The sequence below is a fragment of the Hyperolius riggenbachi genome, chromosome 1 (genome assembly GCF_040937935.1).
Source record: "Hyperolius riggenbachi isolate aHypRig1 chromosome 1, aHypRig1.pri, whole genome shotgun sequence".
Lineage (NCBI taxonomy): Eukaryota > Metazoa > Chordata > Amphibia > Anura > Hyperoliidae > Hyperolius > Hyperolius riggenbachi.
Window position 1 is genome coordinate 410,227,338 of NC_090646.1, and position 27,758 is coordinate 410,255,095.

The window sequence follows — 27,758 nt, forward strand, 5'->3', positions numbered from 1 at the left end:
TTGTAGTGAGTTATGATTCTCAATGAGGCATAATTCACAACAATCAGAGTAATAATTCACAACAATCAGAGTAAAGTAGTGGTCACAGCAAAGCCTCTCAGCCTGGCAGATGTCAAGTCACATACCATTTAATTGTATCTGCAACACCAGAAATAGCAGTAGCTGACACCGACCACACCAACTTCTACCCTACAAAGAGAAACTGTTCCACATAGTAATACAATTAGGTGTTGGCTAGGGAGCCACATGCCCCTCCTAGCCTCTCGAGCGTTACCCAAACTATGGCAACAAGTTTGCCATGTGACCTACCTTACTTGGAGCGTGCCTTGGGCCTCCATGGGGAAGCAGCGCCCCATGGAGCAGCAACTGCACTGCATGTACCTTTGAATTGGCTCGGAAGTCAATACTGCAGCCAGATACAAGTCAGATGCTGCTTGGTTTCAGGGCACTTAATTTCTCCTTTTTATACATTTTGCATAATCCAGAACAAGGATGCATAATTGCAAGCAAAGAGACTAAAGATCTAGTGGGTGGAGGCGTAAAAGCCCTCTCAGGCTTACAATAAGGTCAAACATTGATGCCAGTTTTCTCAGGCTAAAATAGGGCAGGATGGTAATTATTCCTCTGACAATTGTGAGTGCTCTATACTAGGACTACAGTGTCAACCAATCTGAGTAAAGAACCAAAGGACAATATCACCCAGCTCCGTGTGATGCGATTACTGTATTTTTCAGACTACAAGACAAAAAAGTCCTCGAGTTTTACAGTCCAAATACAGGATGAACCCGACTTACGATCGCCCACGGATACTAACTGCTGCAATCTCAGGGGCTCCCTGTATTGTCCTCGGTGTTCTCCTCCACTCCCCGTGTAATGTAATGTAATTAGAAGCGGCAGCAGTGTGCATCTCTCACCTGACCAGAGGGTGCTGCTGCTCCTCTCACTCGCTCTTCCCCTAGTGCCGGCTTTTCCTGGTCACATCATTATACATGCAACTGGCACTAGGATGAAGAGTGAGTGAGAGGAACAATTTTTGAGTACCCGGAGTCGAAGCAAGAGGAAAAAATGCACTTAGACTCCCAATAATTCAAACTGTAATTAAAAGAGAAAATATGATAAAATATTCTATTTCTCAGATGATAGTCATCAATAACATATGTACAGTAATAGCAGTGCTAAGGCCACAAACATTAAATAAACCAATCAAAAAATAGTTACTTGTGCTGCTGCGATAAAGCAGTCGCCATATTTTTAAAGTCAGATCTACAAATCTGATGTGTACACAGGAATCTTTTATAGGCCTCTTGCACACTGCAAGCAATTCAGATTCAGATTCCGCTTTTTAATCTGTTTTTACTTCCGATTCAGATTTGCAGTTTGCTCCCTGCACACTGCAAATCTGAATCAAAAACTGATTAAAAAGCGGAATCTGAATCGGAATCGCTTGCAGTGTGCAAGAAGCCTTATACTGTATATAATACATAACATCTCTCCTGTAAGAATAAAGCCTGATGTGTAGTTGTGCTACTATTCGTGATGGTCAATAAGATGCAAATAATTCTGCGTTGATGCAGCTTTATGCAATTTTTTTATGCAACTGTATGCACTCCCTTTGCTCATCAAATCAGTTAATTTGAGATGTTAAAATTTGGTTTGGTGACTAGAAATTAAGTTACAAGGTAGTACATATGCACTCCCCGCAGAGCTGTTGTGCCCACTGATCGCAGAGGTGTTGTCTATCACCTGTAAACCTGGTTCAGATTGTGCATGAAGAATGCGTTATAGAGGAAGAATCATCTAATTCTCCTGCTGAGTACCTGCACATCACTCTAAAGGTGGGTACACACATCAGATAAAAGTCTTTGGAAAATGAAAGATAACAGACCAATTTTAGCCCCTTCCATGTAGCATGAGAGCATACTCTACACCAGGCTTTCTCAACTGGGGTTCCCTGGAACCCCATGACTCCTTGAGCACTCTGCCGGGGTTCCTTGGCATTTTTCCCCATCACAGGTGAAGTATACTAGAGCACAATATAATAGGGGGTACAGTAAAAAGAAGCCTTAAACTGGAGGTCAGAATAATAATGAGCACATAAATAAAATGCACAAGAATAAGGAGACAGTATAATGAGGGGCAGTGTAATAGGGGGCAGTGAAATAAACAGCCACACCTACTTTTAAAGACCATGCCTCCTGTTAAAAAATGCAGGGGTTCTTTGAGATAAAAAAATTGTTTACAGGGGTTCGTTGAAATCAGGGCTGTGGAGTCGGAGTCGGGGCAATTTTGGGCAGCCTGAGTCTGAGTCGTGGTTTCATAAACTGAGGAGTCGGATGATTTTTGTACAAAATCCACAGCCCTGTTAACCACTTCCCGACCGCCGTATTGACAAATGGCGGCCGGGAAGTGGACCCCGCAAGGACTGCCGTATAGACAAATGGCGGCGGTCCTTGTAGGGGCATGGGCGGAGCGATCGCGTCATCCGTGACGCGATCCTCCGCCTGTCGCCGCTCACCCGCCGCAACATCCGGAAGCGCCGGCGGGATGTTAAATAGACGATCGCCGCATACAAAGTGTATAATACACTTTGTAATGTTTACAAAGTGTATTATACAGGCTGCCTCCTGCCCTGGTGGTCCCAGTGTCCGAGGGACCACCAGGGCAGGCTGCAGCCACCCTAGTCTGCACCAAGCACACTGATTCCCCCCCCCCCTCGCCCCAGATCGCCCACAGCACCCCTCAGGACCCCCCCTGCCCACCCCCCAGACCCATGTTTACACCCAATCACCCCACTAATCACCCATCAATCACTCCCTGTCACTATCTGTCGACGCTATTTTTTTTTACCCCCCCCCCCCCCCCTGCCCCCTGCTGATCACCCCCCCACCCCTCATATTCTCCCCAGGCCCCCCCCCGTGTACTGTATGCATCTATCCCCCCTGATAACCCGTCAATCACCCATCAATCACCCCCTGTCACTGCCACCCATCAATCACCCCCTGTCACTGCCACCCATCAATCAGCCCCTAACCTGCCCCTTGCGGGCAATCTGATCACCCACCCACAGCAATAGATCGCCCGCAGATCCGACATTAGATCACCACCCAAGCGCAGTATTTACATCTATTGTCTCCTCTAAACACCCACTAATTACCCATCAATCACCTCCTATCACCACCTGTCACTGTTACCTATCAGATCAGACCCTAATCTGCCCCTTGCGGGCACCCAATCACCCGCCTACACACTCAGATTGCCCTCAGACCCCCCCTTATCAATTCGCCAGGGCATTATTTACATCTGTCCTTCCCTGTAATAAACCACTGATCACCCATTAATCACCCCCTGTCACTGCCACCCATCAATCACCCCCTGTCACTGCCACCCATCAATCAGCCCCTAACCTGCCCCTTGCGGGCAATCTGATCACCCACCCACACCAATAGATCGCCAGCAGATCCGACATCAGATCACCTCCCAAGCGCAGTGTTTACATCTGTTCTCTCCTCCACCCACTAATTACCCATCAATCACCCCCTATCACCACCTGTCACTGTTACCTATCAGATCAGACCCTAATCTGCCCCTTGCGGGCACCCAATCACCCGCCTACACACTCAGATTGCCCTCAGACCCCCCCTTATCAATTCGCCAGGGCATTATTTACATCTGTCCTTCCCTGTAATAACCCACTGATCACCTGTCAATCACCCCCTGTCACTGCCACCCATCAATCACCCCCTGTCACTGCCACCCATCAATCAGCCCCTAACCTGCCCCTTGCGGGCAATCTGATCACCCACCCACAGCAATAGATCGCCCGCAGATCCGACATTAGATCACCACCCAAGCGCAGTATTTACATCTATTGTCTCCTCTAAACACCCACTAATTACCCATCAATCACCCCCTATCACCACCTGTCACTGTTACCTATCAGATCAGACCCTAATCTGCCCCTTGCGGGCACCCAATCACCCGCCTACACACTCAGATTGCCCTCAGACCCCCCCTTATCAATTCGCCAGGGCATTATTTACATCTGTCCTTCCCTGTAATAAACCACTGATCACCCATCAATCACCCCCTGTCACTGCCACCCATCAATCACCCCCTGTCACTGCCACCCATCAATCAGCCCCTAACCTGCCCCTTGCGGGCAATCTGATCACCCACCCACACCAATAGATCGCCAGCAGATCCGACATCAGATCACCTCCCAAGCGCAGTGTTTACATCTGTTCTCTCCTCCACCCACTAATTACCCATCAATCACCCCCTGTCACTGCTATCCATCAGATTAGACCCCTATCTGCCCCTAGGGCACTCAATCACCCGCCCATACCCTCAGAACGCCCTCAGACCCCAGCCCTGATCACCTCGCCAGTGCATTGCTTGCATCTATTCCCCCCTCTAATCACACCTTGAGACACGCATCAATCACCTGTCACCCCCTAGCACACCTACCCATCAGATCAGGCCCTAATTTGCCCCTTGTGGGCTCCTGATCACTCGGCCAAACCCTCAGATCCCCCTCAGACCCCCTTCCGATCCCCTCCCCAGTGCATTGATTGCATCTATTTTCCCCTCTAACCACCCCCTGAGACACCCATCAATCACCTCCTGTCACCCCCTAGCACTACTATCCATCAGATCAGGCCCAATACAACCTGTCATCTAAAAGGCCACCCTGCTTATGACCGGTTTCACAAAATTCGCCCCCTCATAGACCACCTGTCATCAAAATTTTCAGATGCTTATACCCCTGAACAGTCATTTTGAGACATTTGGTTTCCAGACTACTCACGGTTTTGGGCCTGTAAAATGCCAGGGCGGTATAGGAACCCCACAAACTGACCCCATTTTAGAAAAAAGACACCCCAATGTATTCTGTTAGGTGTATGACGAGTTCATAGAAGATTTTATTTTTTGTCAACAGTTTGTGAAAAAAAAAAAAAAATCAATTTCCGCTAACTGTTGACAAAAAATAAAATCTTCTATGAACTCGTCATACACCTAACGGAATACCTTGGGGTGTCTTCTTTCTAAAATGGGGTCACTTGTGGGGTTCCTATACTGCCCTGGCATTTTAGGGGCCCTAAACCGTGAGGAGTAGTCTAGAATACAAATGCCTCAAAATGACCTGTGATTAGGACGTTGGGCCCCTTAGCGCACCTAGGCTGCAAAAAAGCGTCACACATGTGGTATCGCCGTACTCAGGAGAAGTAGTATAATGTGTTTTGGGGTGTATTTTTACACATACCCATGCTCGGTGGGAGAAATCTCTCTGTAAATGGACAATTGTGTGTAAAAAAAAATCAAACAATTGTCATTTACAGAGATATTTCTCCCACCCAGCATGGGTATGTGTAAAAATACACCCCAAAACACATTATACTACTACTACTCCTGAGTACGGCGGTACCACATATGTGGCACTTTTTTACACCCCAAGTACGCTAAGGAGCCCAAAGTCCAATGAGTACCTTTAGGATTTCACAGGTCATTTTGCGACATTGTTGGTTTCAAGACTACTCCTCACGGTTTATGGCCCCTAAAATGCCAGGGCAGTATAGGAACCCCACAAATGACTCCATTTTAGAAAGAAGACACCCCAAGGTATTCTGTTAGTAGTACGGTGAGTTCATAGAAGATTTTATTTTTTTGTCACAAGTTAGCGGAAATTGATTTTAATTGTTTTTTTTCACAAAGTGTCATTTTCCGCTAACTTGTGACAAAAAATAAAATCTTCTATGAACTCGCCATACTCCTGTCACAAGTTAGCGGAAAATGACACTTTGTGAAAAAAAACAATTAAAATCAATTTCCGCTAACTTGTGACAAAAAAATAAAATCTTCTATGAACTCACCGTACTACTAACAGAATACCTTGGGGTGTCTTCTTTCTAAAATGGAGTAATTTGTGGGGTTCCTATACTGTCCTGGCATTTTAGGGGCCCTAAACCGTGAGGAGTAGTCTTGAAACAAAATTTCTCAAAATGACCTGTGAAATCCTAAAGGTACTCATTGGACTTTGGGCCCCTTAGCGCAGTTAGGCTGCAAAAAAGTGCCAATCATGTGGTATCGCCGTACTCGGGAGAAGTAGTATAATGTGTTTTGGGGTGTATTTTTACACATACCCATGCTGAGTGGGAGAAAGATCTCTGTAAATGGACAATTGTGTGTAAAAAAAATTAAAAAATTGTCATTTACAGAGATATTTCTCCCACCCAGCATCGGTATGTGTAAAAATATACCCCAAAACACATTATACTACTTCTCCTGAGTACGGCAATACCACATGTGTGGCACTTTTTTGCAGCCTAACTGCGCTAAGGGGTCCAAAGTTCAATGAGCACCTTTAGGCTTTACAGGGGTGCTTACAATTTAGCACCCCCCAAAATGTCAGGACAGTAAACACACCCCACAAATGACCCCATTTTGGAAAATAGACACTTCAAGGTATTCAGAGAGGGGCATGGTGAGTCAGTGGCAGATTTCATTTCTTTTTGTCGCAAGTTAGAAGAAATGGAAACTTTTTTTTTTTTGTCACAAAGTGTCATTTTCCGCTTACTTGTGACAAAAATTAATATCGTCTATGAACTCACTATGCCTCTCAGTGAATACTTTGGGATGTCTTCTTTCCAAAATGGGGTCATTTGGGGGGTATTTATACTATCCTGGAATTCTAGCCCCTCATGAAACATGTCAGGTGGTCAGAAAAGTCATAGATGCTTGAAAATGGGAAAATTCACTTTTTGCACCATAGTTTGTAAACGCTATAACTTTTACCCAAACCAATAAATATACACTGAATGGGGTTTTTTTTTAATCAAAAACATGTTTGTCCACATTTTTCGCGCTGCATGTATACAGAAATTTTACTTTATTTGAAAATGTCAGCACAGAAAGTAAAAAAAAATCATTTTTTTGCCAAAATTCATGTCTTTTTTGATGAATATAATAAAAAGTAAAAATCGCAGGAGCCATCAAATAGCACCAAAAGAAAGCTTTATTAGTGACAAGAAAAGGAGCATTCATTTGGGTGGTAGGTTCTTAAGGGGGGTAAAGCCCTAAGTCCTCAAGTGGTTAAAGGGAACCAGAGAGGAACAGTTATGAAATATAGAACAAGCTTTTATATATACTTATTCTTCCAGCCCCATAAGCCTGGATCGGTCCCACGCTGCCATCCTCCGCTTCCTGTATCGGCGGTACCGGGTCCCGTCACTTCCGGGCAGACGCGACCAATTGTCCGCATCACAGGGGCTCCCCCCATACCCGTACGCATGAGGCTGCGCAATAGGCAGCCTCATGCGTACGTATATGGAGGGAGCCCCGTGTGATGCGGACAATTGGCCGCGTCTGCCGGCCGACTCGCGGCAATGACGGGACCCGGTACCGGTGGATCCAGGCAGCAGAGGATGGCGGCGTGGGAGCGATCCGTGCGTATGGGGCTGGAGGAAGCCCCAGGTATGTATAAAAGCTTCCCCCCAACGTCTCTGGTTCCCTTTAAAGGGGAACTGAAGAGACAGGTATATGGAGGCTGCCACGTTTATTTCCTTTTAAAGAGAACCCAAGGTGGGGATCTTAGAATGAAATCTATACACAGAGGCTGGGTCTGGCTATAGTGCCCAGCCTCTGTTGCTATTTGAATCCCCCCTAAGTCCCCCCTGCACTCCGCTCTAGCCCATAAATCACAGCCGTGCTGTCCCCGCCCGCGTCCCTTCCCTCCAATCAGCGGGGAGGGAAGGGACGGGGCGGGGAAGCGGCGTGATTGACACTATGGAGGTAAACACAGCCCGTTGCGACACGCTGCGTATCGACAGTGCGGCTGTAATTTATGGGGGAGAGCGGAGCGCAGGGGGGACTTAGGGGGGATTCAAATAGCAACAGAGGCTGGGCACTATAGCCAGACCCAGCCTCTGTGTATAGATTTCATTCTAAGATCCCCACCTCGGGTTCTCTTTAAAGGGTACCAGAGATGTACCCTAGCTGAGAAAATGAAAAAGAAGTTATACATACCTGGGGCTTCCTCCAGCCCCATACGCGCTGATCGATCACATGCCGCCGTCCACTGCTGCCCGCAACTACGAGAACAGGCTCTCGTCGCTGACGTCATCAGAGCCAGCTACGCAGGAGAAGTGTGCCCTCTACGTACCTCTGCATACACTGCTGCAGAGATACGCAAAGAGCGCACCTCTGCTACGCTTAGACTGGCTCCGACTGACGGAACAGCGCGGTGCCGGTATTCGTAGCTGCGGGCAGAGGAGGATGGCGGCGTGGGATCGATCAGCGCGTATGGAAGCCCCAGGTATGTATAAAATCTTTATTTTTTCAGCTCTGGTTCCCTTTAAGCAATACCAGTTGCCTGGCAGCCCTGCTGATCCTCTGCCTCTAATACTATTAGCCATAGACCCTGAACAAGCATGCAGCAGATCAGGTGTTTCAGACTTTAAAGTCAGATCTGACAAGACTAGCTGCATGCTTGTTTCTGGTGTTATTCAGATACTACTGCAGAGAAATAGACCAGCAGGGCTGCCAGGCAACTGATATTGATTAAAAGGAAATAAATATGACAGCCTCCGTATACCTCTTACTTCAGTTCCCCTTTAAGTATTAGACTAAGGAGTCAGAGTCGAGGAGTCGGAGCAATTTTGGGTACCCGGAGTCGGAGTTGTGGTTTCATAAACTGAGGAGTCGGAGTCTGAAGATTTTTGTACTGACTCCACAGCCCTGCTTGAAATCCAAAAGATATTTGCAGGGTTCCTCCAGGGTAAAAAGGTTGAGAAAGGCGGCTCTACACAGTCTATTCTATTGAGCTGAACCCCCCCCCATCAGATAAAAATCTTTGCAAGATGCTGCACACAAAGATTGCAGTATTTGTATAGCGCCTTTCTCCTGTCTGACTCAAAGTGCTTGCGAGGCAGCCACTAGAGCGCACTCAGTAGGCAGTAGCAGTGTTAAGGAGACTTGCCCAAGAAACTCCTTACTGAATAGGTGCTGGCTTACTGAACAGGCAGAGCAGAGATTTGAACCCAGGTCTCCTGTGTCAGAGGCAGAGCCCTTAACCATTACACTGTCCAGCCACAAAGATGCTGTACACCTGCAAAAGATCAGTTCCTGCAAAAGATCAGTTCCTGCAAAATGCATTCATAGTCTTCGATATCTACAGATCTCATACACACCTTGTTTAATTGACATTCATCTGCAGATCAGACAATCATCTATGTGTAACGGAAAGAGAGAAGTGCCGGGACTACTTCAGTTGCTTTACTCAATACAAAAGTGATCACAAATTGCTGCGTCAATTGCATACATCAGTAAAATGTGAGACACATACCGGAGGTTGCTGCAAATGGGTGCTGTGGGTGCAGGGGCTCCTCAGCCCCTGCACCCACCGTACCCATTTGCAGCAACCTCCTGTATGTGTCCCACGTTATTGATGTATGCAATTGACGCAGCAATTTGTGATCACTTTTGTATTGAATAAAGCAACTGAAGCAGTGCCGGCACTTCTCTCTTTCCGTTACACATAGATTACCTTATGGCCTGAGCACGCTCATACTGTTGCTGGACTACCGGAAACCTGCATCCCTAGATTCCCTACCACCCCCTCTCCCCCCCCTCCACAAGGATCATTAACACTGCAGTGCCAGCGCTCTTGCTCTTTCTCTACGTAACCTATATCAGACAATCATCTGCAGATCTGAAGATCCATCCTGGTGGATCTGATCTGCAGATGAATGTCCCTTAAACAAGGTGTGTATGAGATTAGCAGGTATCAGACTATGAATGCAATTTGCATTTTAATGCATAAAATTACGGTAAAAATCACATAAAATCTTTATTCCATGTATTTTGTGTATTTTATGTGATTTTTACCATGATTTTAATGAAAGTGAATGGTAAAAAGCACTCACAAAAGCGCTTATAGTGTGGATCCAGCCAAAGGGCCCATTCACACTTGCTAATCGCAAAACATTAGCGCTTTTGCTAGCGTTTTGCTCAGGTAATTTTTTGCATTGAATGTGAAAAAATAACCATTCACACTTGGCGATTTTTTTTAGCGATCGCGTTTAGCGTTTCTATAGCACTGAAACGCATCGCCAGGAAATTGCCTGAAAATGGTGCAGGCTACACATTTGCGTTTGGCATTAATCGCTGGCAATTAACGCAAATCGCCCAAGTGAGAACGGGCCCATAGGGTATTATTGCACTAGTGATCTAAAAAGCGCTAGCGCTTGAGCGTTTTGCCGAAATTGCCAGCAATCACTGCTCTTTTACACTGGGAAAGTTGTGAAAGGAGTAAATATTTTTTGCACACAAAATAGGGAGAAACTAGACAGGAATTTAAGAGACTATAAAGCTTTAGATGCAGTGTTGGCCACAGTGAAAGACTAGCTAATCTTCTCTCCCAGCTCCTACCGGACTTCTTCATGTGGGTGATGATGGGATGGGGAAGAGTTTGGAAAGTTCACAGACTGCTATTAAATCTAACTTAACATAGGACATCACACAAAGTCAGTTTTGCAAACCCAGCAAAGCCATGTAATTAAAATAAATAATGCAACAATGGTTTATGTGCAATGCAGAAAAATGTGTGCATAGCAAACCATGATATATTGCATACAATATGCATATTTAAAAAAAAAAACAACAAAAAAAAACAAAGGCCTGACTGAATTGAGGTTTAAAAAAGGAACAGGTTTTTAAAGGTCTGCTTGAAAAGTGCTGTTTAGGAGAAGCCTAGAACCATGGTGTCAAACTCAAATACAAAGTTAGCCGAAATGGAGCATTGGATACCAAGTCGCGGGCCAACCTAAATGTCTAGTGACAACCTCCCTCTCCTATACAGTTCCCAGGTGACTAGTGACAACCTCTGTCCCCTATACAGTTCCCAGGAGTCTAATGGCCCAACCTCCATCTACTATACAGTTCCCAGGTATCTATTGACAACCTCCCTCCCCTATACAGTTCCCAGGTGTCTAGTGACAACCTCCCTCCCCTATACAGTTCCCAGGTATCTAGTTACAACCTCCGTCCCCTATACAGTTCCCAGGTGTCTAGTGACAACCTCCCTCCCTTATACAGTTCCCAGGTGTCTAGTGACAAACTCCCTCTCCTATACAGTTCCCAGGTGTCTAGTGACAAACTCCCTCTCCTATACAGTTCCCAGGTATCTAGTGACAACCTCCCTCCCCTATACAGTACCCAAGTGTCTAGTGACAAACTCCCTCTCCTATACAGTTCCCAGGTGTATAGTGACAACCTCTGTCCCCTATACAGTCCCCAGGTGTCAAATGACAACCTCCCTCTCCTATACAGTTCCCAGGTGTCTAGTGACAACCTCTGTCCCCTTCCCTGGTGGTCTAGAGCAGGCCAAACATAATGCAATGTGGGGAAAACACTTGCAGGCCAAATTTGATGGCTATAGATGCCAGATTTACCCCCTGGGCCAGAGTTTGACATGTATTGCCTAGCATGAGGAGAAAATACTCATTTTCGTTTTGGAAAGGCATTATTGTCACAAACATTTCCAGCTTTTAGGTCTGTCTGAAGGCTGTGATTACATGGTTCCTGTGATTACATTCCTGCAAAAGATCAGTTCCTGCAAAATGCATTCACAGTACTACTGCGTAGGTGCAGAACGATCCTGGCTGAGGGAGCGTGATGTGGGTGCACGAGCGTGGCCAGCCAGAATACCAGAGGGGATTGCTACTGAACAGAGCCACTTGAAAGGACGCCAAGAGAGCCCAAGGACCTCATGGGGCTGGAGGAAGACCCAGATAAGTATAAATACTGGCATATAGCCCATCTCAGGTTCCCTTTAAGGATAAAATACAATTGCTTTTACTATTAGTGTGTCAATTTTTTTTTAAAGTAACGGTTCATCAGCAGCAGCATTTACTTTGGTTTTGCTGCCCGCTGACTTGCATTATAGCTATGTACCACTACAGGCATTCTGGCAAACAGAGCTTACATTTCAGCCTATGGCATTCTTCATTTACAAAGAAGTGATAACTCAACAGCCACTTTACATTCAAGGCAATTGTGACTTCTAAAGGTGGAGGATCCACTGATATTGGCTAGGATATGAAAGTGGCTTTAGGAGTACAATAACCTCGCTCCAAGAAAGTGCGCATGTGGGTCCTCTCAAACTCGGACTGTTGCATTCCACTGCAATGGACAATATAATCGTATCCAAAAACAATGAAATTATATTTCTATGACATTGGGAGCGGTGGGTTCCATTGGTATAATGCAACTTCAGAGTACTACTATATAAGATACTAACCTTACCTTGTTTAAAGCCAACCTGTGATGATCTAGCTTTGTATGTTGCACTAAATCTAATAAGCTCATAAGGGGACCAACATAACACTTTACAACACAACAATTTAGTCTGTCTGTATGAAGCTGTCTACGCCAAGCAAGGACATCACAGGTAATCAAAACTATTAGAATAAAGTGTTGCCGCCATCCAAAAAGTCAACTGGAAATAGGACTAGTTGAACGGTTGTTTTGCTTTAAAATATCAGTTTCATGCAAGTAACATCATTACTTGAAGGCAAAATACAAATGTAAGGATGTGACATACCTCATTCTGCTCCTCATGCTCAAGAATGGCCTGTAGAAATGCTCTTCTTTCATGACTTGAGGATTTCTGATCAAACATGCCGGCTTGAATAACCTTTTGATCAACATTCAGCTTATACTTGGCGGCTGCAAGTATCTTTTCCTCCACGCTATTTACAGTGCACAAACGCAGCACGCGCACCTCATTCTGCTGTCCAATCCTGTGCGCTCTGTCTTGTGCTTGTAAGTCCTATGTGCATAAGCAAAATTCAATGTAATGATAATTCACCAATATCTCATCAATACACAAATATTCTAGTCCACGCAACTGTGCTTTACAGTGATTAGATAATCCAAAACCAAATATTTAACTTAAGAAAATACTATGCAGTAAACACTGAAAATACATTAAAGCTCTGCTGCCAGACAGCTACCCTGATTGTGCACCAGAAGTAGAATACTTGGAGGGAACAGAGGGTATATAGCAGATGAATGGCAAAGAAAGGACCAAGATTTGACATCAAATATGTGCCAAGACTGCATACTATATGCAGCCTTGTCACTTCAGCAACACAGGCTGAATTTCACTAATGAGACTCTAGTCTTTGGGTTCCCTGGTTTGGAAGTCTAAACACACTAACCCTCACAACCTCTGTGCCTTCACAGGGCACCTTCCCCCGTTTACTGGTCAATGTGTCCTTAAAATAAAGAGAACAGTCACACCATCTCAGTTGATGGCATCCTATGTATCTTCCTGCACGGACCTAGCTAATCTGCTTTTATAGGAGTCTTCGTGAATAGCACAAAAAAATCAAATGGATCATAACAGTTACCACCTCTCATATCAGAGATTTCTTTGTTTTGTATGTTGCTAAGGCTAGTAACAGGCTTATACTTCTGATGTACAGTATTTGCGCTAGTCAAAGTTCTATGGTGCTTTACCTAGCATATATTAATGTCATGTGATATTGGTGGGTGTGTTGGATTTACTGCTGTGTATGACAGGATGTCAGGTAGCATTTCTGGTTGGTTGTGTCACATTACCAGAACAGACATTTTTGCACAATATCGTAGTAAGAGAACAGAGGTGCCAGCAGGATAAAAAGTGATAAAAATTCAAAAAATCGCTGGGAGGCAGTGGTGGACTTACCTCCGGAAAGCATACACGAAAGACTATCTGAATTTATATAAACATTTATTTAAAGATACCTCAAAAGATGCAACGCGTTTCGCAGGCACAGCCCAATTCATCAAGCAATAAAGTGGGGGACAAAAATTCGCCAACAACATGTGTAGCGCCTCTTTGTCCCCCACTTTATTGACGGATGAAGCTGGCTGTGCCTGCGAAACGCGTTGCATCCTTGGGGTACCTTTAAATAAATGTCTTTATATAAATTCAGACAGTCTTTCGTGCCTGCTTTGCGGAGGTAAGTCCACTACTGCCTCCCAGCAATTTTTTGAATTTTTATCACTTTTTATCCTGCTGGTGCCTACGACACTGTGTCCACCCCTGGTGGAGGGGTGACCTACCCCCTTCTTTCCGATCTACAGAGACCAACATCTTAATCCTGAGTGAGGACAGGTCTAATCTTCTCACCTGCATATACAGTGGTTGCTTAAGTGGCAACCCATGTTTGTGAGTATCTACATCTCACGATTTAACTTTTCACTTGTTTTTAACATACTACACTATATTGGGCTCTCGGTTTCTTCATTTTTATTTTTGCACAATACTGTATGAAGGATTACAGATGGATGCAATTGGTCCCCTGGTGAGAACTATCATTTCAGAGTTTGGAACCTTTATGCTGCAATATTTCTGCACTATTGCATAATTGTGGATGTTACCAACATAGCTATAGTTGTTAAGTAACTTTTTTATATTACAGTATGTGTGTATTTTGCACCTTGGTGTCTTACGCATATAGAATAATACTGGTTTTAGTATCATTTTGAGTCTTTGCTTGGAGAGCCAGCTTCCCTCCATTTTTGGGTTACATTTGTGACTGGTGTTGGCAGTGGCATGCAATACTAAATGTGTTCACACCGATTTATCCTATATAATAAAACCGCAGGTGTCCCTGCATCATCCTGTCCCTGTGCCCATGGTTTATTGCTAATGCGCATGTGCGCAGCATGGACAGCCATTGGGTCAGGAGGACGGGTGCGCGCACATGCGCACTGACCAGTGGTGGTTTGAAGATATCCCCGGATATCCCCAGGATTTCCGTGCAAGGAGTGTTTCAATTAATTTCCAATAATTTTCAACCATTTTTTTTTATATTGAATTCAATGCAGGTTATTGTATTGAATTCAATAAAGAAAAAAAAGTGTTTGCTGCGAGATGTTGAGGACGCTGTGTGACCTTGGTGTCAACCCCGATCGAAGGGGGATATGTGATCGCCGAGGGAGAAGCACGCCAATGGTGAGTATAAGACCCAGATGTATAGCCAGGTATAGTTAGCCAGATGTGCAGCAAGGTATAGTTAGCCAGATGTATAGCCAGATGTATAGGGAGCAAGATGTATAGCCAGATGTATAGGGAGCAAGATGTATAGCTAGATATATAGTGAGCCAGGTGTTTAGCCATATTTTTAGGTAGCCAGATGTCGTCCCCCCCCCCCCCCCCAGCCCGTTGAGTAAATAGATCTACTTACCCGAGGGCTCTCTCCAGCAACGGCTGCAACAGCACCTCCTCTTTCATCACCACGTCTCGTTCTCTGTACAGTTACATTACGAGACTCGGTGACGCCACCAAGCCTCGTAATGTAAATGTTCAGAGACCGGGACTTCGGAGATGGAGGAGAGCGTGCATCGCTGGAGGGAGCCCTCAGGTGAGCAGATCTATTTACTCAACGGGCTGAGAAGGAGGGGTGTGTGACTAGATTGGGAGGGGGATAGGCCACCCGCACGCCGCACAGAAGGGGGAACACCCCGCCCGCACAGCCGCCATAGAAGGCGGATCCCCCCGCCCGGACAGGGGGATCCCCCTGCCACACAGCCGCTGCATACAAGGGGTAACCCCCGCATACACATTCTCTGCCCGCCAATCCGCTGCCGAGGGATTCCCTAGGGTGGCTGGATGCTTGTTTTGCACGCTGGGGTAGATCAGATCGCTACCCACAGGGTGCAGACAGGCATCAAGCCATCCTGGGGAATCCCTCTGATGAGAAAAAAATGCAGCCGGCGGGGCAGAGAAACCGGAAATCTCCTTGTTGGCATGGACGAGCTCAGCTCGTCATTAACGTTTTTAGCAAGTTTTTGCTGGATGAGCTCAGTTCGTCCATACCGCCAGGGTGGTTAAAACTGGCTTAGGTCACCTAGTTATCTATAATGTGGATCACTGTTTACTGCACGATGGGGATCTTGTGTGTTTTTCTGTCTCAATCTTTGCCCACAAGAGGGTGTTGGAAGCATGGAATGAGTACTTTCTTTCCATTTACTACATTACAGATTGTAACACATGCTCACTAAGCCCTCTGGTGACAAGAAGAGGAAACAAAAACTAAGTCCAAGGAGGGTGATGTATAATATCCAGTTACAGTAGATTAGGTCAGTGTAGCCATTAGACCCATATTCCCGTAAACTACAGCAATTACAAAAAAAAAATAAACGCAACAGAAGTGTACTTACTGGTTAACCCTCCTGATCCTTTATTTAAAGGATACATGAGCTGAAATAAATGACTGCAGATCTAATTACCAGGGGATTTCTCCATCCCCTAGAAGCCTCTGTGTCACTTGCCACAGCTCCGCTCTCAGCCACCTAGAACAGAAGCCACTACTACAGAGGGGACCTCAGCAGATTGGTTGAGAGTGGAGCTGCAGCAAGGGACACAAAGGCTTCTAAGGCCTGGAAGAAGCTCCAGCTAAGCTGAAATACTGTAAATGACAGCAGATTTACTTAAAGAAAACCTGAACTGAAAATTAAAAGCCAAAATAAGCATACACAAGTCATACTTACCTTCCATGTAGTCTACTCCTCAGTGTCTTTCATCTGTCCCGCGTCCTATTTGTTCACTGTGATCAAGGGAATTTTCCGTCCTCCATTTTGAAAATGGCCATTACCCATAACAGCTTTCTGGTCAGCACACAGTTAAACTGTAACGTTGCCCACTTGAGCCATAGGGAAACATGGACATTACCTGGTACATCAGTTTTCCTCTCAGCTATAACTGACAGCAACTGATATTTTACTGACAGCAACTGATATATTTCAGATCTGACAAAATATTGTCAGAACTGGAAGGGATAATTGTCAGAAAAAAATGGTGAGCTTCTGAGAGGAACTGATGGCGAGGTAACTATGCAATGTTCATTTGAAGTTACCTCAGGTGTTTATTTTAAATATTTTTACTCAGTACAGGTTCTCTTTAAGTATCCTTTAAAAGACACCTTAAATGAGAGGGATATGGAGGATGCCATAACTTTTTCCTTTGCCCAAGAACCTGCGCTGTCCAGCTTGCCCCTATTCTCTCCACCCTGTTCAAAAAAATCCCTTACGGATGGCAAGGTCCCAATCCTGCCTGAAAAAGTCCACTATAATCCTGGTTCCCAAGAAGCCAGGTGCTGTAGATCTCAACGACTTCAGACCAATTTCTCTGACATCAAATGTCATGAAGGTCTTCGTAAAGCTGGTCCCGTCCCACCTGAAACTCATCACCAAGGACCTGGCTGACCCTCACCAGTTTGCCTATAGATCAAACAGGTCGGTAGACGACACCATAAACATCGTCTAGAGCAGAGTTCCGCAACCCTGTCCTCAAGGCCCACCAACAGTGCATGTTTTGCAGAAAACCACACACAATCACAGGTGAGGTAATTAGTGTTGCAGTATAGCTGATTAACTACCTCTGTGGCTTTATACAAAACATGCAGTGTTGGTGGGCCTTGAAGACAGGGTTGGGGAACACTGGTCTAGAATACATCCTGCCCTATCAAGACAAACCAAACACCTACGCCGGGATTCTCCTACTTGCTTGATGTTGGGGCTTTAATACTATCAGCCCCAACATCCTCCATAACAAGCTTATCCAACTCAATGTGCATCCCACCCTCTGCACTTGGCTGAAGGGCTTACTTACAAAAAGAACCCAAGTGGGGAAGCTCGACACAGTCATCTCCCAAGTGCAAACCACACACAAAGGTGCCCTCCAAGGGTGCGTCCTGTCGCCTATCCTCTTCTCCCTTTACATAAACTTCTGCACCTCTAAGAACAACTCTGTCAAGGCGATCAATTTTGCAATTGACACCACCATCATAGGCCTCATAGACAAAAGTGGAGGACAAGCCTACCGACAGGAGATCCAGAACATCAGCAGCTGGTGCAAGGCCAATAAGCTAGTTCTCAATTCATCAAAAACTGTACAACTGATCATTGACTTCAGGAAAAAACCCCTGAACTCCCCCCAGTTCTCATCGAAGGCTCAGAGGTTGCCAGAGTTCCAAGCGTTCGACTCCTGGGTACCACCATCTCCAGGGACCTTAGGTGGGAAGACAACGCAATCAAAATACTGAAAAAGGCCCAACAACGGCTGTACTTCCTGTGGCAACTGAAAAACTATGGAATGTCTAACTCCCTCCTGACCAGCTTCTACTCTGCCACTATAGTCGATTTTATGTTCCTCTATCATCGTTTGGAATGCAAGCCCTTCAGGTAGAAACAAGGTTAAGCTACAAAGGGACATCAAATCTACAGAGAAGATCTTAGGAACCTCTCTCCCTTCCCTCTAACTTATCTACTCCTCCAGAATGTGATACAGGGAATTGCTAATGACCCCTCCTATCCTGGCAATCGCTACCTTAATCTACTACCATCTGGTTAACGCTGCCGGGCCATTGTCAGTAGGACCTCCAGGCACAAAAACTCCTTCCCCCAAGGTGTCCTGACCATTAACCCAAGTCCCACCAACCCTACTAGCAAACACCCACAGTGCCATGTGTCTTGTCATGTAACTGTAGTGTTCACAAACACACCAAATATTATAATATATATATATATATATATGTGTGTATATGTGTGTATATGTGTGTATATGTGTGTATATATATGTGTGTGTGTGTGTGTGTGTGTGTGTGTGTGTGTGTGTGTGTGTGTGTGTATATATATATGTGTATATATGTGTATATATATATATATCACCGCCGCACGCACGCACGCACGCACGCACACACACACACAGTAATATATATTAAGTGTAAATGGTGAATACAGTATTTTTTTTCTTATGAGACACTTTTTCACCACCAAACGGAAAAAGTCCCTGGATTGATTGCAAAAAAATTGCATACGCATTTTCTTATGCACATTTATGTGATTACAACGCAAAAATGCATATAAAAGGGCCCTTTTTTGGTGCATCTTATAAGGTCAAAAAACCGGTAATAAACATCCTGATTAAACAATGTAAATCTCCTGAGGTACTGCTGATCCTCTGTGTGATTCAGACACTAATGCGGCCAAATAAATTAGTAGGAATGCAAGGTAACTGGTACTGTTTAAAAGTAAATAAATATGGCAGCTTCTATATCTCACTTCAGGTGTCCTTTAGGGCTCTTTCACATTAGACAATGCGTGCAGGAGCCGTTCGTGAATGGCCTGCGGCGTAGCGCGGGATGCTGTGGTGCGACGCAATCAGCGGCGGTAGCTATTAATTGAACCCAACAAGAAGACGCCGCCTCCCGGCGGTTCAACACTCTCAGGTGCGTTGAACCGCAACGCACCGAAACGCAGCGTCGGGTGTGAAAGGTAAAAAGAAAGTCTATGGACTTTCATTTTACCTTGGTTAATGCAAAGTTTGGACTTTGCGTTAAAACGCAGGAAAAGGGCTCTGGTGTGAAAGAGCCCTAAACAGATCTATGGGCTATGTTTCAAAGACAGACATAGTAGTTTTTATTACGCTAAAGGTGGCTATACATGGTACAATTTTTCATTTTTTTCCGATTAGATAATTTAGTTCGATTATTCCGTTAGATCGAACATAAAGATTTTTCCAGTATGTCCGATCAGATTTTTCTAAAAAAAAAAAACCACGAGATAATCGTTCGAATTTCTTGATCAAAAATAAATAAATAAATCAATATTTTCAACTTTTATTCGATTCGATCATTTAGATCGAGTAAATGGGAAAATCGAACATTTTTATTGAATCATGTATGGGCACTATAAGAGAGATTAAACTGGAGTGCAGGTGAGAAAGTCAGAAAGAAGAGGCAAAAGCATGCAATAAAATGTCCAGCAATATATAAAACTTCCAAACCTGATGAGGATTCCAGTCACTGTCAAATATGACAACTGTATCAGCAGCTTGAAGGTTCAGTCCCAGTCCTCCAGCCCTTGTACTTAGCAAGAAAATGAAGTATTGAGAACCTTCCTCGTTAAACTTCTTCAGCAACGCAGCTCGGTCTTCTGACTTTGTTGTCCCTAACAAACAACAACAAAGTCCTAGTAAGTTAACCTGTAATGTATATGCTTTATAAATATTACCTTAATACAAAATTCCAAAAAGCAGGAATTCTGCTCGATTTAGTAAATTCTAATAAAGTTATTCAATGAAACTCAAATTCTGCAAAATGCATAAAGGAAACTACCGTATATTTCAGAATACAAGACGCACCTGTGTATTTCAGAATATAAGACGCACCTAGGTTTAGAGGGCAAAAACCAAGTAAAAAATATATACTAAACCTGGTGCGGCCATGTTCCGGGAGCATCTTGTAGATGTTCTCCCCCAGTGTCCCCTTCTGTCCCCGTGTCCTTCTTTGCTCCCACTGTGTGTCCCCTTCAGTCCCAGGTGTGTCTCCTCTAGGTTCCCATGTCCAGGCCTGCTCCCCGTGTCCCCACCTGTTGCCCCACTCAGGGGGGAAAGGAGGGACCACACAGGGAGACAAGGCAGGGAGTCCATATCTTCTTTGAAAGATGCAGGGACTTTTCTCCCCATTTTTGGGGGGAGAAAAAAGTGAGTCTTCTATTGCGAAAAATACGGTAGGCTGTGTCTAACATTTTAATATTTCTACTGCAGCTAGTGAAAACAAGTTTCTCAGCTTTCATAAGGACACTAGTATTGCAGACGAAACTATCTGTCCAACCTTGGTCACATGTTCCAATATATACACTTGATTAACCAAAATTTCTGAAGGAACAACTACTGTAAGAGAAGCCACATTTTCATCCTTGTGCAGTTTGGTTTTCTTAACAACAGTACATTTTTAATTTGGCAGAAAAAGAATTGTGCGAGCAAGGCTACTGCATTGTAAATAGTCAGAAATGATCATACAGGACTTGGCTCAAAGCATGGATGTGAATTAGTACTTGGCTTAGGTCTGTGTGGACTCACATTCTGGGTTAACTTACACTTATACACAGCCTAAGCGCTCCACGTCACTCCAATACTTCCATAACTTCAGCCAGTAGTCAAAGCCAGTCTGCACAAGCGCAGTGCGCTCTCTCTGGTGGTATTCTCCGCTGGAGAGAGCGTGTTGCGCTTGCGCAGACTGTCCAAAATTAAGGGACCCGGTACAGCAGACAGAGAAGATGGAGGATGGCGGCGTGGGAGCGATCTGTGTGGATGGGGCTAGAGCAGGGGTGTCATACTCAAATACAAAAAGGGCCGAAATTTTACACTGGGACCTAATCGCGGGCTAACCTCAATGTCTACTGCCCACCTTCCTCCCTAATAAAGTTCTCTGGTGTCTAGTGGTCCTTCTTCCCCGATACAGTTCCCTAGTGTTTAGTGCTTTCCTCCTCCCTCCCCATATGGCTTCCATCGTGATTTAGGGTTTCACCTCCAATATAGCTTCCCTGGTGGTCTAGAATGGGCCAAACATAATGCAAAGTGGGGAAACCACTTGAGGGCCAAATTTAATGGCTCTGAGGGCCAAATTTGGCCCGCGGGCCGGAGTTTGACATGCATGGGCTAGAGGAAGCCTCAGGTATGTTGAAAACTTTTAATAACATTTCTCTGTCGTTTTCTTTAAGGCTGATACAAACAATGCAATTTTCCCATCAGATTGACAGGTCGATACATAATTTCCGGGTAGTCGAATCTGCTGCCAATCAATAAAGAGATCAATTTTCAGATCAGTACTGCACAAAATTGATCACTTTCTCGACTGGAAAAAGATCGGACACGTCTGGATATTATCGATCGAACCAAAATATAAATTGCATCGTGTGTACCAGGCATTAAATATATAAAACTCCTCGAAAGTTCTATATGCGACTGCTACTACACATACAATTCATTAGCTATTGAGTTTATTTCAGTTCAGCTGCGCTTTACGGCATTTCCAGTTAGCTGAAAAGTTCATGTAGGTTTCGACTTCAATTGAATTTATATATACAAGATTTATTATTAAATGACCTCTTTGTAAATAGTTCATTACAAAGCCCATACCTGTAACGGCTTTTTATTACTAAAAGACCACTATCACGATAAAATATTGTAAAAGCTTAAAATATATGTTTATGCATACATCTAAAATCTACACTTTGCCTAGCATAAAATTCACTATAAATTACTTTTTTCCTATAGCGCTGTTATACAGGTTTTGTGGTCCATCTCCAGATGGGGAGCCTCAGTGTTTTTAAAACGCTCTTACTGAACTATATTATCACTATCCAAAATAATACAAACCATCAAGCCGAAGGTACAGGAAGTTGCGGAAAGCAAAGTAATCTTCCATGATGGTCATGAGTGAGGTCATCTGACAAAAGAGCAGGACACGATGATTTGTGGCTCTCAGCTTGGGAAGAATTCGATCAAGCAGCTCAAACTTTCCTGAGGTTCTGTACAAGTCGGGCCTGTGTGACATAAAAATATTAGTTAGTGTACAGTCCACTTTAGTAAAAAAAAAAAAAAAAAAAAAAAGAAAATATCAATATTTTTAGAATCAATTTTTTTTTTTTTTTTTTTTTTTTTTTAGAAGAAATACATACAACATATTTCCATCCCAAAAGTAAAGATATGAGGAAAAACACCAAAATCAGTAATGTATTTCACATATATTGTGTGCAGGGCTGGATTTGTACTTTCCAGTGCCCTAGGCCTGCTGTCACCAACCGCCCCCCCCCCAAAAAAAAAAACAACAACAACATTCTGTCCAACACTGACTAGTGATCACTGGTTTGAATGGGCTCATTTCAGTTGTGCTGCTCTGCCCCCCATTCAACAAATAATTCCTGTAATGTGCGCTCCTGCCCGAATGTGCACAGCAGCCGATAGTGTTCTGGGCATGCATACTTGAGAAATGATGCTGATGTATGACCGGTACTTGTCAAGAATGCATGACACTTTACCGGCCTCAGTTGCTGTGCACATCTGGGCAGGAGCGAGAAATTACAGGGAGCGCGAGTGGCCAGAGCATGCGCTGCTTCTTCGTCTTCTGTGCGACTGGCTGCAATCAGAGCCACAAACAGGTGGCAGGGAACTGCAATGGAGAGAAGCCCATCGAAATCAGAGAACAGGTAAGTAGCAAACATCCTGTCAAGACCCACTTTGGATATTCTGATGTAATTATGTGGACCTGAACTCAAAACTTCATCTCTGCTCTACAAGATATGCAACAACAATATTTAAAGAAAAACATTTCTTTGTTACAGCTGATACAAATCCTGCAATAAATCTGCAGAGTGTCTACTTTCTGCTTTCATGGAAGCAGGCCTATTAACATCATGTGCTTTCAAATGAGCTTAGATGTTGTGGCAGTCAGGTGACACAGTATAGAGATCAAATTACAATTTGCGATTAGACACAGATGAGGGGGAATTATACAGGCTCTCTAAATACATACAGGGTGAATTTCTCTAGGTTTTCCTTCTGTCCTGTGCAAGAGTTCAGCTCCACTTTAAAGCATCTGAATGACATTTATTTATAATTTGCTGAAAAATCTATGCATCTCTTTTGAATGTACATATGGCGGTGTGCTCTAACATATTGACAGCATACAGGAACAAAGTGTGAAGACGGCGTATTAGCAGAAAGCTTACTCTTTTTCTTTTAAACCAATAAATGGCATCATCCTGATTCAAAACTCGCTGCTTCCACTGATGGCTAAGATTGTACAATGCTCTACTGCTACAGGAAAGCAAAAGGATGCCAAACCATACACACTAGCATAGTGGTAGTAACAGCTCAGGTGTCCTTTAAAGTGACAGTTTAGCAATGAAAGGTAGGCAAACAGCATTTTTATTCCTGCTGTTCTCATAGATGGTAGGAACTTGAGGACAGAAAATTTGTCAGGAAAGAGTTAACTGAAGCAGACAATAGGCTAGTTAGGAAGAAAAAAACAAAAGAGAAACAGTCATAAATTAGGGTTAGATAAGAGTGTAAGTAACAGCTGCTGGGGTCAGTGTCACAGCTGTAAAAAAAAAAAAAAAAAAAAGTGAAGAAACTAGCAGAGCTCACTGATGTTTGTGAATGCCTGCATTAAAACTCACCGGAACTCAGTTCTATCCGCTTTGTAATGTAAATCCCTGGTATTTCTCACAACAGCCTGTATGTCCATCATGCAGAGGAATGGATCATCAGGTGACAGCAGATGCTGCTGGTCATAACACACCAGTAAGTGCGTGAGAGATGCAGGGATTGGGGAACTCTGGAATTCAGCTATTAGTGCAGAGCAGGGCGCTGGCTGGCTACGCTGCGGGACCAGATGTGATGATTTACTTTGACATATGACCTCTTCTCTCTCCAAGTCCTGCCGCCCTTCTGATCTTATCTGATTTTATCCCCTAGGCCATGGCCTTCCCAGAAATCCGGCCCTGATTGTATGGTCAATGTGGACTGTATGTTTTATTGCTGAAGTAAGCCATTTGTGGCATCTGGTGAAAGGGGTTCTGTTGCTAAGGAAGATACAACGCTTTTCTAATTTTGTGTTTAAAGAAGTTAACAAAATTCAAATATGAGTGTATGAAAGACCAGCAGGTGTTTGTTCTCTTGGAAAACTATACTTCAGAACATATAAAGCTGTCAATCTAAGGTGGATGTTTTTTCTGTAGTGTCAGAGTAATATAATTTTCTGTAGTGTCAGAGTAATATAGAAAATGGTTCATTGGATATTCATGAAACAAGCAGCTTAATGCTTAAAATGTGAATCTACCAGCAAATGCTAAATATTAAAGTGACTTACCCGTTGATGATGTTATTTGCATATCCCAGATGTTCAGCAAAGGATTCCTACCAAAAATAGAATTGGTGTAGTGAGAAAGTATAAACATACAAAGAAAATGTAAAAAGAATATCAATTCCAAATGAAGATGGTGCTAACATTTTTAAAATAAAAAATACAATAATCCTACTGCAAAGCTATCACAAACACTATAGTGCACCAGTAACAAAGTAAACACTTAAATGCACCAGCATTTGTCTTCAACCACTTGAGGACCGCAGTGTTAGTCAGTGTTTAGTCAGTGTTTGCATGGGACAGAAGCAGAAAATGCCCCCTGTATGTATTTTGAAAGTTTATCCTGTCCAGTTTCCCCTCATCTGTTAATAATCACCATCGTAATTTGATTTTACAGCTGTGTCAGCTCAGGAATCTCCTCTGCCAATGCTGAGCAGTTAATTTGTAATGTCTGTTCCCATGAAAACAGGAAGTAGACACACTGCAGATTTATTGCAGAGTTTATATCAGCTGTAACAAAGAAATGTTTTTCTTTAAAGGTTATTATGCTGTTGCGTATCTTTTAAAGCAAAGAGGAAGTTCTGAGTCCAGGACCACTTTAAGCCAGTTGTCATTCATACTCTTCTGAAGCTCAGCTAAGTGTGTTTATTTGTGAAATAGGGTCTGTCATGCCAGGTTTTAATGATAAACACAGCTGGGTGCCATCAGCATAGCAGCGGTATGCTTTTTGAGGATTTTTCCACGTGGTGGAATGTACCATATTTTTTAGACCATAAGACACCTAGTTTAGAGGACAAAAACCAGGGGGAAAAATACTAATCCTGGTGCTTCAATGGTGCAGGTGCATCTTTTTGGGGCTCTCTTGAGCCTTCCTTGTACCTCATGTTCTCCTCTTTCCTTCCTGTTTCCCCTACGTCCAGCTTTGTCCTCTCCTCTGTCCTCCTATATCATTCCTGCCTCCTTTTGCCTGCTATGCCCCACACAGGCATGACCTAATAGCCAATCCATCTTAATACTTGGGCCAATGGATCACTCACCCTCCATCTCGGGTGCAGTGGCTGATCGCGTGTGCGGAAGTAGCGCAGAGGGGGAGGCACTGCCAATCACGGCCGCTGCTCTGCATTGTAACCGTTGTTGATTCGGGCCAACCACTGCACTCGCTGAGCAGCAGTGACCGATGTAGTCACTGCTACTCAGCAAGTGCAGTGATGGCCCCGATGATGGATCTGTGGTCCTGTCTGCATGAGACCATTGGCTAAAGTAAAAGAGCAGAGCAGTGGCTGTGATTGGCAGCGACCCCTGCCCGATTGACCATAGGGCATCTGAAGGATTTGCAACTGTGGAGATTCTTGATAGATTGTAGCGGGTCAAAGGTGTTGTTCCTTGACAACTCGGCTTCAAGAGTAGATGGATACCAAGTACATTTAAATCTCTGTGATCTTTAACATGTCACAATACTGGTAGTCATTATGAAATGTAGCCCTATGTACTTTGTACTGATCATTATGAGGACTTCTTGAGCTGGTCTCAAGGCATTTGCTTAAGTCACAAGTAACACTTACCTCAATGTGCTGGAATATGAAGGGGTGATTGCAGATTTTCCTTAACTGCATAATAGTATTCATAAGTGTTTTTGCACCACCTTTTCCCTGTAATACAAATTAGTTACAAGATCATTTCTACTATTAGCGCAACATATTCAGTTTTCCCCATTACATTGCAGGTGAATGGCAATTAATATTTTTTTATTTATTTTTTAGCAAATTCTAAATCTATTCAACAACCAAAATGTATCTTAAAGCAAAGCTGGGGTGAAGAGGTGCACCATAAAACAACTGGTCATCAACTAGTTAGTGAACAGCTCTTAAGGTACACATGCTCTAAAAAGTAAAAAGCAACCAATGTTGCGGAAACTACTTTACTGGCGAGAAAGACAAGTCTTTCCAACAAGGTTATCTGCACACCAACTCATTTAAGTACTGTGCACGCAACCAGAGGAGACATTCACAACATGCACGCATTCTGTAGAACAATACCATTTAAACGACATTGTACACATGTGGCCGATTGCACAATATCTGGCCAACAGTCTGAGTTGATCCACCAGATGGATTGGGCAACATGCTCGATATTGGTCGCTCGTCGTCGTTTGCCTACCATTGTTTTTTTTAGGATTGTCGTCTGATTAGGCAATTTGTTGAGCGTGTGTACATAGCTTTACTCCCCAGATGCTTCCTATGCTGCTAAAAATATTAAAACTTTTGGGCCAGCGCTGCAGGTCACAAAGAATCATAGCTTGAGAGCTATGAAAAAGAAAAGTTTTCCCGTTTCCACTGTGTGATCTGAGACATCACACAGGCTGGCACAGCTGTGATGCGAGACACATCCGAATCCCACTAGTTGCGCCATGCACTGTTATAAAGATTCGGATGCGTTTAAGAATGCAGAATGACATCCAATTTTGTCCGCACAAGCGAATCCGATGGCAGCCTATTGATTTAAATAAGCTGAGTTTTCCCCTCCGAATTCGCATGTGGGGAAATGCTGTGAATTTGCACAAGTATCAACAGGCCCTAAGCGATCACAGACTTTGGTGAGCAAAAGCCAAAGACTTACCTGGAATGCTTTCTACCCCCACACCCAAGCCAAAACCCAAATACATACAATGTGGGTCGCCCAAACACAACCTGCATTTCGGGTAAAGGTGCCCATACACTCGTCAGATCGGCAGCAGATAGATAAGAAATGCATCTGATGATCTATCTGATGCGTTTTTAGAACTTTTTTTACCAGGATAGAATTCCAATAGATTTCAGTTTGAAATCTATTGAAATTCGATCTGATGGCATTTTTTTTGCCATCAGATTTCCATTAGGGCCAATGCAAAATGATAAGCAATCTCATCAGATCGACCTAGATTTTCCACCCTGCCAGTTCGATGGAAATCCATCGAAATCGATCGAAATCGGCCGTCGATCGGTCGATTGGCCAACCGATTTGCAATCGATCAATCGATCGATTTCGATCGATCGGTCGGCCAGAAAATCGGCTGAGTGTATG

General features: G+C 44.0%; 1 protein-coding gene across 5 annotated transcripts in view; it reads right to left on the reverse strand.

The window, feature by feature from the left end:
* SMARCA2 (SWI/SNF related, matrix associated, actin dependent regulator of chromatin, subfamily a, member 2) overlaps positions 1-27,758 on the reverse strand; it is a 283,693-nt gene that overhangs the window by 91,619 nt on the left and 164,316 nt on the right. For all 5 annotated transcript variants that reach the window (XM_068235810.1, XM_068235819.1, XM_068235838.1 and 2 more), the window contains exons 22-26: positions 26,261-26,347; positions 24,705-24,751; positions 22,211-22,377; positions 19,835-19,998; positions 12,599-12,826 (exon numbers count right to left, since the gene is read on the reverse strand). In XM_068235810.1, the coding sequence (XP_068091911.1) occupies positions 12,599-12,826; positions 19,835-19,998; positions 22,211-22,377; positions 24,705-24,751; positions 26,261-26,347 (693 nt within the window). The remainder of the gene's footprint in view (positions 1-12,598; positions 12,827-19,834; positions 19,999-22,210; positions 22,378-24,704; positions 24,752-26,260; positions 26,348-27,758) is intronic.